An 11,663-nucleotide genomic window follows, 5' to 3' on the forward strand; every position below is an offset into this window, starting at 1 on the left:
TTGTGCTTGCCACATAAAAGCAAAGCGTTGAAAATTATTGAAATCGGACTAAAATTACGACCGCTTTTCATATAACGGTATATTTCAGAAATGCTTGAAACTGCAATATTTCGAAATTTAAGGACGCTAATTTACTTAAAATTTATACACCCCGGCTTATCGTGTAGCGGTAGCTTTCGGAAAGGTGGAAAACATATATTTAATAATTGCGCCGGGTATTTAATGTTCGGCTCCGCCCGAACTTAGACTTTCTTACTTGTTTTTTATGATTTTGATTCTATAATAGACGCACATACATAGCTAATTTTAGTTGAAAGAATTGACTAAAGTGTAGGCTGCAACACAGACGCCTGCAACGTAGCCCTTGCTGCTTTATATTCAAGCATTCTAACCGCTAGAAACCCCACTGATGTAGCAATGAAATAGCGTTTCTAAGGAAGCTGGAAAAATTTCTGCACTGATATACTTAGCCCAAAATGTTGGGCCCATCGTTTACGAAAGCCGTTCGTTCCATCCAATGTATATTTAAGAGACCACAAACATATTCATAACTGCCCATTTTCCCTGATACACCAACTGTTCCTTGGTCCAGACTATCAAAGTTTTTGGTAGACATTCTGCGTCAAATAAATGAAGATTGGACAGTCATATCCGGGTTAAGATAACTTCTTCCCGCCGAATTGCAAGTAGCAGCTGGCTTGCTGAGGTCTTTATTAACAAACCCTTACAAGCCGAGAAGGGTATCGCATTTTGCGAGAGGACGCAGTTTCCTTCATGTGGAACCCGACATCCAGCTGTAAAACTGCCAACGCGGGTACTCTTAAGACTGATATATGTATGGGTGCAGCACTACATACTTGTACCTTTTGTAAGAAAGGCCGTCTGCCTTCAAGCAAATGAGGATAAAGAAGAGGCACGCATTCAATAACGTCCATCCAGATGCAGTAATTCAGTTTTTACTCCACACAGGATTTTCAGTGTATTGAAGAATTTATCCCACTCCCGTCAGTACGAGAAGTTGCGCGGAGATGGGAAGGTGTCCACCACTAGATACTTAAGCGGAGGCGCACAACAAGGTGGAGTTCGTTCAACAGTCCTATGGAATTTGGAAATAAACAAACTGCTTATGTGCTTACAGGGCAAAGGATGTCAAACTGACTGACGGCATTGTCTTAACGGCGGGGGTTAAACTTCCAAGCCCTCGCTGAATTATCTACAATCGGTTAGTGTATCGAGCTAATATGGACGAGACGAGCTCAACCAGTTAGAGACAGTGGTTGTTGGTCTTGTGAGCTCCTTTATCGAATGGTAACTTGTTCTGAAAGCAAAGCTTCCAAACAGTACGCAAACTATTTCACGGTGAAGCTAAGGTGAGCACGTGACAATAGCTAGGAAAGCATTTAATGGGTTAAAGTTTGCCAAGAATGCGGAAGACTGGAAGTCATTGCGACGCCGATGCAGTCTCCATACTTTAAGAAGCAGATAAAAAATAATAAAAACGCATTGCGATCCTAACTCTGTGATGAACTCGGATCAACGTCAAAGATGCCTTTCTAATAGTCCTGTTACTCACAGCTTCTTAAAGAGAGGGCACACTAAAAATTTGGTTGAGACATTAGACAACCTATCGAGCTATACAGAAAATAATGCTCTGGATGTTAATAGCCCCAAAGTAGGACCGGCTTTAAGCAGGGATCACCCGACTTGTACATTTGTGCAGATGTTTAATATTTGACAGTTGCAGAGTGGAGTGGTTTGGAAATTTTTTACTGAGCTGAGAGGAAAAAAATTTTTAGACAACACAAGTCAGGCGAAGCTGGTGAGCAGGATAAACCCAACTTCACCAAAACTCGACTAGTTTGTGTACAGTTAAGCTGCATTCAATGCTCTACTGTATACCGAGAAATAGTGGTATCCCGGGAATTGAGAAAGAAGATGAGCGCGCGTGAAGCAAATCTGAACTAAGAGCATGGGAAGCAGTACAAAGCATATAACCTCTTTTGAGATTCCTATGTTCATGATTTGAGGAGATGACTAGAGCATTCCGACATCTAGGTGGTAGATCGGCCTATCTTGGCCGCAAGTTTGAAAACGCCCTATCACAGAAAACTTTTCAACAACGCCCAATTTCAGAATTTGATTGAAGAATGCCCTATCTCAGAATTCGGTTAAAGAACGTCCTATCTCAAATGAAAATGTATTGAAAATGTGCTGAGTTAGGGCGTTTTTGAATCGGCAGTTGAGATAGTGCGTTCTTCAACAAAATTCCGAGATAGGGTGTTTATGAAAAGTTTGCTGAGATAGAGCGTTTTCGAAATGGCTGACGGGATAGGTCGATCTTCCACTTAGGCGACGATATGTTGTGAAAAATTCTCTGGGTAAATACTTTTGGCTGGTAGTGTACATAACTATGAAAACAGACGACAAAATGGGGAATAGTTCTAAATGAGCCCCTTCGAATAAAACATTCTACTTGGTAGTGGTATTAGAAGATCTTTCAAAATCGCAGTAGACGTTTCGGTGCGTGTCTGGGGTAAAGTTAGATTTAAAGCTGAATCAGAAGAAACTCAAACTCTGGACATTGCATACCCAAAAAAAGGGGGGCCCAAAATCGATCACGGAAGGGTTATCGCTTAAAGATATCCAAAATGAGCACTTGAATACCGTCGCTTTTTTCGTAAATTTTGCAGGATGAAAATTTTTTAATGTCATGTAATTGAATGCTTGATCTTTTAATATACACACATATAAAATATAAAATTTCTATTTATGTTTTAACATATTATTCACTTTAAAATTTAATTACCCAAAATTATTGTTTCTTTTAGTTTACACTGCAAAAGGAATTTATTTTTAAAATTGTTTATTTTTATTTTAGACTTTTTTCATTTATGTATGTATTTAAAAGATATAGTTTCCTCCTATTTTAGCGCGAAAAATTGTGAAAAAAACTCGAAAAAATTTCCACTGTGAATCAAATAATAAGCAGTTTTTCGAAAACCCACTAATTAGAAAAGTTTCGCTCACTACTGCCACTCACGTAAAATAACTTGGGCATTTGCTCGTTATGCGCCCGTCGACCTTTGCGATTTACCCACACTAAAAAAAAAACAACCTTAAATAATACAAAAAAAAAAAAACAATTGTTCTAACAATTGTTCACGTTACCATGTAACCGCTTCCCCGCCCCCGCACTTACCATGAACTGTTAGCGAAGCGCGTGCGCTTATCTGTCCAACGCTATTGTGCGCCTCACAAACGTAGGTGCCCTCATCGGCGGGTGAGATGTTGGTGATTTCTAAACTTTTGTCATCGTGTTGTATACGCGCACGGGCTACGGGTATATTACCCTCCTCCTTTTTCCACAGAATTTTCGGTGGTGGATCGCCGCCGACAAGGCAATGAAATTGCACCGTCTGACCGGAGAGTGCGGTTAGATCCTGTGGCTCCTTCATGAAGTACGGCTTGACTGTGGGAGGGAGAGAGAATGAGAGCAAAAAAAGGAAAATGCATTAAAATTGCATTGTAAAGTGCGTGCAATTGAAAAATTATGAGCTCGAGAGCATCAGATAAAAAGTAAGTACAAAGTTTATATTCATAGGGTTAGATACTCCAATGTACATAAGTAGATATCCATGTTTGTGTACAGTACTAGTGAATGCGGCGACTCTCCTAGTTCCGGAATCTAGTACGTTCACGCAAAATTAATAAAGTTTTGAATTAAATCGACAACTTACAGTTAAAATACCGCTACTCATAAACAGTTATTGCATAGACCTTTCGGGCTAAGTAAAGTGCCATAGCAAAAGTTAATGAAGATTTCTTAAAAAGGATAAGAATATTTGGAATCCACTGCCGCTGCTGCTCACTGCTTTTGTCACTTGTCCGTTGATCCCAGACGCAGCGGCGACCAACGCATTTCGACTTGAACTTACGAAACTTTTCCAATAATAGTTTTAAGTTTCTTCACAGCACTTTAAATACACACACACCCATGCACTCGCGTGTGTACATTAGGGTGGTCCAAAATAAGTAAAGTTGGAATTTTAATGCACTTACACCATAGGATTTTTCTATATCGAATAAAATATACCCATTTTTTATGTTGAAATAAAAAAATATTTAGAGGTCGCTCAAAGAGTTCAAAATTTTCCGTATACATATCGAGCCCTAACCGCGAAAAATAACGTAAGCGACACTTTTTTCAAAATTTTCTTTTTGATGCAGAAATATTCCTATAGCATCTAAATGCATTTCTGCGTCAAAAAGAAAATTTTGGAAAAAATGTCGCTTACGTTATTTTGGCGGTTAAGGCTCGATATTTTGTATGGGGAAAAAAACAATTTCTCGTAGATATAGTGTAGAATTCTTGAAAATCAATATTTTTCATTGGGAAAACTCGGGTTCTCTTCTGGAGACTTCCAGCAATAATACCCAATTATTTATTTAAAAATATTTGAATACTAAGGATTTTTTATTGGTCCCCCAATTGCATTTTTTTGGGTTTTTGGCGGACCTATAAAATATATGAAAAGTTTATTTTGGGTGCCAAGCGACGTCAACTAACTAAAATTCGTAAAACATAAAAATAGTTGCTATGAAAAAATGGTTAAATGAATAATTGGGCATTATTAGCGGGAATCTTCTGAAGAGAAACGCTTTTTTCCATCGAAATATCGAGCCCTAACCGCCAAAATAACTTAAGCGAAATTTTTTTCTAAATTTTCTTTTTGATGCAGAAATATTCCTACAGCATCTAGATACATTTCTGCATCAAAAAGAAAATTTTGAAAAAAATGTCGCTTACGTTATTTTAGCGGTTAGGGCTCGATATATTGATTTTAAAGAATTTTATACTATTTCTACGAAAAGTGTTTTTACCCATATAAAATACATGGACAACTTTGAGCGTTTTGAGCGGCTTCTAAATATTTTTTGATTTCAAAATAAAAACGGGGTGTACTTTTTTCGATATAATACAATCCTGGGGGTGAGAGCATAAAAATTCCGACTTAACTTTTTCACATGCATTTTTGCACCACCCTAGTGTACATACACAGCCTGACAGGAGTTGTTTGCATATTGCATTAACTACACTAAACAGTACAAAACTATCTCATGAGACATGCTGTCCAAATGGCCGTCGTTCGTTCGATGGCAATTCGGTATGTCCTGTTGAGTACTGCTACTTAGGTTCATAAAAAGTGAATGATCCTTCAGTAGGTTAATGAGAAAAAATCTTAGCGTCGTTGAAACTTTTTTATAGTTTTTTGTCCTCCTCGGACTGACAGTGGTCGGTTGAATTTGTACTCTAAATTTTTTGTTTTTCAACACGCAATGAAAAGTTTATTTGCTCCTCTAATGCCAGTACATAAAAAAGCTCCATAGCGGGGAATGTGGTGTTAAGAGGACAGTCGTAAAAAATTCAACAAAACTAGCAGGTCAACTATTTTAAATAGCTTTTAATGCTCTCCTATGTGAGATAGCGAGTAGGATAAAGTTTACAACAGCGGTTTTTGTCCACTCGCTAAACTTTATACATACATCGTTTTTATCTCAGTTGCTGCAGTTACTTTTAGTGGCGGTAAAAGCAATTAATTACTACCGTAACACAGATGCATTATAAAAGCTTTTGCTATTTTACGCTTTGGTGTTAAGTTGGTTTTTTTTCAATTTTGGAAACACAAACATATGGATATACGAATACTAAACAGAAAGGGAGCTGGTATATGTATTAGGGTATAAAAAATATTTAAAATAAAATTATAGTTAAAAAACTAAAAACATGCTTTTATTACAACAAGAATTCAAAATTATAAAATAATTTATAGATATAGTGATTCCATTTAAGAAGATTAGGAAGTTCCCTAACTTGATTTAATTTAACTTTTTTTTATTTTGACTATAGCTACGGGCCAATCACTTTAATACTAATTTTAGCTAATTTAACAAAGTTAAATTAAATCAAGTTAGGGAACTTCCTAATCTTCATAAACAGAATCACTATATCTATAAATTATTTTATACTTTTTAGTTCTTGTTGTAATAAAAGCATGGTTTTAGTTTTTAACTATAATTTTAATTTCTACTTTTTAGTCTTTTGAAATATTGCAATTAATATTATACTAGCTTTGACTTTAATAATAATAATAATAAAAGTTGTTTCAATTATCTGGACTCCTGCGCCACCTATCGGCAAAATGTTCTCTAAATTACCGTTGTATGAGATATGGGCGTGGTTATAGTCCGATTTTAAAAATTGCCGTTTCATATGTATGTACCAAGGCCAATAACTGTGCCAAGTTTGGGAGAAATTGGTCGGCCGGTTAACAAGATATACCCATGTAGCTTCGCCCATTTTACCAAAAATTTATAATATTCTCAGTTTTCGTCTAAAAATCTTTGTTAATATTAATTTTGAGTGAATACGCTTCCGTACTTACTAAAATATCGCAGTTTTCGTATTTCTGAAAACTACCGTTAGGTGCTACAATCAGCGTGGCCGAATTGACGATTTCTCGTCATTTTGAGGTTTTTTGAGCTCAAAGACGTTTTGACGATTTTCCCCCGTAATGACGATTTTACACAAACGAAAAAGATTGGAAGATCACCGAACACTGTGTACCAAGCTCGGTGTGAAGACCCCTACTTTAAAACTGAATCAAAAGCTTCAAACCAGTGGAGTTCAACTATAGCTATTTAAAGGCAGTTGTGTTTCAGATTGTAGTTTTAAATTGTCGTAAATGAGGATTTTTTTAGAGTAAAGTGACGATTTTCAAGAGAAAGCTTTCGGCAACGCTGACTATAATATAGGAAGTAGACGTGGTTATTGTGCGATTCTGCCCATTTGCAATACCATGCGTTATAAATAATACCCTTGTGCACATTACGCTCTAATTATTAAATGCTTTGACTAACACCTTTTTCTAATTATAAGCTTATGAAAATTTCAACTAATGATTCTATTAATCAATAGTACTGTATTTATGTACATTCGTACATATGGCAGACATATTGTAAGCAATTCATATTAATCTATAAAGAATTATATCTCAAAAATCAGTTGTAATTCCATTCAGTTAATTAAATACATTTGTATTTATAAATACAACTTTATTACATAAACGATAAGCCAATTGAGTTCATTAGCTTAGAATACTCCTAACAAACGCCATCTTAAAAATAGAACAAACAACCAGCGCGAAGCACAAATGTCATTTATTCGCCTCACAATGCATTAAATTAACCTTTTTATTACCTAAATATTCGTGCGATGAGTTTGTAGAATAGTAAACATTCTATGTACTCGTTCATAGGTACATACATACATACAAGTGTACGCATGTATAATGCACGCATTTGTATGCAAATAATTTGTGGCCTCCTGCCGGCGTTAAAGCGATGAGCAACCACGCACCCCTCCCGGTGCTAGTGAACAATTCGAATGACATGAAAATCCGTTGTAGGCGCCACTCAAGCAGCGTAAACATGCGATCGTAGACAACTACATCAACAGCAAAAAACATCAGTGTTGCCAGGCCACTAAAGTGAGAAATCTTCAGTTTGGTTCTCAAAACTCGTCATTTGCATGTAAAAATCGTCAACATATTAAGAAATAAATTATAAACAGAACCAGGAAGCTATTTTGGTTTTTTTTCTGATTGATATACGTAAAAATAATAAGTTTAACTTTTCTACGACTTTCAAAATTCACACTACTTTTAACAAACATATTTTTAATTGCAATAAAATTGCATTTTCATCTTCATTTTTAGATCATTAATGCCCGGCTGCACTAATCCATTTTAAATTTATCAGCCTGTTAAAATTTAAAAATACACATTTTTGTTCGGAAAATTAAACGTTTTAAATTTTAACAGTCTAATAAATTTAAAATTGATTAGTGAAACTTTGGATAAGCCGTGTAACATTTGTTTTTATCACAAAGTTGTTCTCTAGTACAAATTATGTTTTACAGCTTTCTAGAAAAATCACAAGAATTTGTTTCATTATTTTTGTTGCTTGAAAAAGAACTTCGCCGTTGGTATAAATTTTCTTGAAGAACTATAGATACGAGCGTTTTTTTTGAGATCTTCAGACTGATTTAAGAAATTTTTATAGAAGAGCATTTCTTTTTCATTTCCTGAGTGTGGTTTTATATGAATTTTTTGATTTTCTTGAGAGCTGTATACTAAGCTTTAATCAGGAACAATTTTGAATGCTACATTTCAAACTCAAAACAAGAACAACCGTTTCGTTTTAATAAGCCCCGTGTGAACAATATTCCCTCAAGAGTTGAGTTTTCTTGGAAAGCAGGATCTTATCGCTCGACAGCTGAGGTTGAGAGAACATCAAATATTTGCCAACTGCAACTTTACCATTTGCATTAAACATTTTTAGTACTTACAAGTTTTGCTAAATAACTTCTTCATAATTTCCTTCGCTCAATAAAATATTTATTTATTTTTTATTTATTTGTGTATCAGTACACAACGCAAAAACCACACAACTAGTGATGAAACAGAAAAGAAAACTACTTATCGACAACTACAGTTAGTGCTGCCATATGATATAATTTAGATACGAGGATTATGTATTAGCACAAATGGTAAACAAGTTTTTAGTTGTCGGTGTAACTATCTTCAAAGTTGATAACCCACCAAATTTGTACATAAAGAAAAATTTTCATTGGGGCAAAAAAATCGTCAGTGGGGCAAAAAAAAAACGTCAAATCGTCATGGCCGTAAAAAATCTTCAACATTACGAGCAAATTATCAACCTGGCAACACTGGTTATATTATTGTTGCTGCCTATGTATGCATGTATTGTGTGTATATTGTTTGCGTTTGATAACGCCACAAATGCTACCCACGCTGGGCGAGCCACGTAACTTTTCGCTAGTTAATTTTTCGGGGCATTCTCGTATGCCTGCAATTGAATAAAGTACCTATCTACATAAGAGGAAATACATACTTATGTATTTGCATATCTAAATATCACCGACTGTGGTGTATGTGAAACTTCTATCAGCACACATCAAATTACATATATACAAAATGTAATGAATATTTGTGTTTATAATCTTACATAAATAAAATCGATTAAGTAAACAAACTTTTGTTGTAGTAGCACTTTGTTCGTTAGGCCAGAGGGGTTGGTGGGGCGCAGGGAGGAACTTTCAGGTGCTGGTGTTGTGTGAACATGTGATATTTTTTTATTGAGCTTTTAAATTGAAAATAAAAGCGTTTTCACACAGATAGTAATAAAAAAATGTAAACAGGAAATGGAATATTGGTCAAATGTAGATATGTATATACATATTTTATCTTAAATAAAATTGTATAAAGAAAAATGAAATGACGCTCTGGAGAACTCATGAAAAATTCATATTGGTTCAAAGATACTTGCCGAAATTTGGTTTAACAAAATTTTATAGCATGTATTTATACCAAAATATAGTTAATCGATTTAAATTTTAACTTGCGTATTACCCTATGGAAATGAACTCTGTACTTAATTCTTTTATTTTCGTAAAATAATAAATTATATTGCGGATAAAAGTTTACTATGCAAATTTTTTAAGCAAAGAAGAGTACCGTTAATTTCTTCATGATTAAATAATCGCATCTAACATTAGTATGGGAGCACTTCTGAGGTGCCGCCTTGCCGATAAAAAAGCATTGTAGAAATCGGTTTACGTGTTCTAAAGCTCATAGAAGGCTAATCGCCAAGTTCACTGTTTGGCTACTTGGAAACAAACTCCGGTCTACGCGCAATGCGAATGGTAGAGCGGCTGGCTATCCTCTTTATAACGGAAGCGCTGATTGGCATCTGTACCTCCTTACGAAAATTGTGGCACAATGGAGGTTCGTAAGATTAGTGGAAGTCTGGGTAAACAGTTAAAGCTGGTCGACAACATTAAATTCCAACTGTTAGCTTTACCTCCGCGAACCATGGGCAGTGTAAGTAACCCATATGCGAAATGTGGTAACCAACCTGCGTGGAACCTTGCCTAACTCCAATCGATTGGAAGCTTAAGTTCGGTTTTAAGGTTCACTGAAGTCTGTAGCGTTCATAGATCCCGCAGAGGTTCGTTAAGGTTCAGGCAGAAGGATGTCAATATGTCAAGTGCGGAATTCATTGGGGCTGATCTCAGAGCTGGTAATTGGTTCCCTGACGGTCAAAGTTACCGGCTCTAATATCTACTCCCAGGTCTATGCAGATGATATGGTCTGCCTGATTAAAGACCCCTCTCTGTCAGTTGTTTGCAGGAATGGGCTGTACGCTGGCCCAAACCAAACTAGTCTTGTGCTCTTTACTAGAAAGAGAAGGTTCGGCGGCCACAATGCACAGTGTTTCGACTATATGGAGGAAGTAGGAAAAAGGCTAGGTGTTAGTTGATAAAAAAACGGCTGGGCTTAGAGAGGGGACGTAAAACTCATAAATACAAGATCCAGTATTAAAAGTTATTTTGACCGAAAATAAAAAATAAAAGTTGCTATTGCTTTCCGCCATTGTACTAAATCTGCCTTAACGCATACGTCAACAAGGGCTATGGTTTGGTGGGAGAATGAGAAAGGCGCCACTGCCAGGCTGGCTGGTTGATGTACTCGCTAAATTTGTTTTCATGAGCATTTTTTAAATGGCAAGCATTTCTTATCATATTTCAATGGAACTTGCAGCCTCAATTTCAATTTATATCGAAAAAAAATGATTCTGTCAAATATGTAGTATAGTACGACAAAGGCACTGTTCGATTACGACTTCTCATAAATCGCTTAAATTTTCGATGCTGATTTTCAATTTCTTTACTAGAAGTTTTGCAAAGTTTCCACTGACTCGTATTCCTCCCTAATCGGTATTCAGATTTTCGAAATCAGCATAAAATCAAACAATTTCATACATTTTCCAACTCATTTCTCTCCAACATTTGTATGCACTCGCATCTGTTGGCAGCTGCATTAACTTACTTGGCAAACTTTTAGGAATTGCTACACAAGTTTACATACTACAACTAACATAATCGCCTTTGACCATTTTTGTTGCTTCATCGGCAAATAGAGTGCATTTAATGTTGCGCATAGCTTATGCAATTTAACGGATTTTTATGTATCGCCACGCTTTGATACGACTTTCAGTTTTTCTTTTATTTTTTTTTAGCTCGAATTTTCCTGTGAAATTTTTCAATAACATGCACGAGTATGTTTAATTCGCATTCACTTTTATTAAACTCGTATATATATTTTCATCGAATTTCATTCATTTTATTTTTATTGTTTTGTGGCGTTCACAGTTGGTGCGATTTCTTTAAGAGCATCCCGCTGTGTGTATGTACGAACATACATTGACACTAGATCTCTGCGCGAGTCGATTCAAATTGCTAATCAAACAGAGTACAGTAAATTTGAATTTTCTATTTTATATACAAAACACTCAGAGTTTTGAATTTTGTAATTTATGAATATAAATCGTCGGTCCCTACGAAGAGTAGCACATTTCACTATTCGCGTGGAAGACTAGCACATTTCACTATTAGCGTGGAAGACTAGCACATTTCGTTATTTGCGTGGAAGACTAGCGCATTTCAGATTTTTGCGTGGAAGACTAGCACATTTCGTTATTTGCGTGGAAGACTAGCACATTTCAGATTTTTGCGTGGAAGA

At 35.8% G+C, this 11,663-nt stretch overlaps 1 protein-coding gene across 3 annotated transcripts in view; it reads right to left on the reverse strand.

The window, feature by feature from the left end:
* Window positions 1-11,663, reverse strand: part of robo1 (roundabout guidance receptor 1) — a 285,387-nt gene that overhangs the window by 65,410 nt on the left and 208,314 nt on the right. For all 3 annotated transcript variants that reach the window (XR_001846813.1, XM_017610129.1, XM_017610117.1), the window contains exon 6: window positions 3,200-3,469. Coding sequence is in view for 2 of the 3 variants with exons in the window: in XM_017610129.1 (XP_017465618.1) it covers window positions 3,200-3,469 (270 nt within the window). In the remaining variant the exon portion in view is untranslated. The remainder of the gene's footprint in view (window positions 1-3,199; window positions 3,470-11,663) is intronic.

This window comes from Rhagoletis zephyria, unplaced genomic scaffold (genome assembly GCF_001687245.7).
Source record: "Rhagoletis zephyria isolate East Lansing unplaced genomic scaffold, Rhagoletis_zephyria_1.1 Rzeph_scaffold_00011, whole genome shotgun sequence".
Lineage (NCBI taxonomy): Eukaryota > Metazoa > Arthropoda > Insecta > Diptera > Tephritidae > Rhagoletis > Rhagoletis zephyria.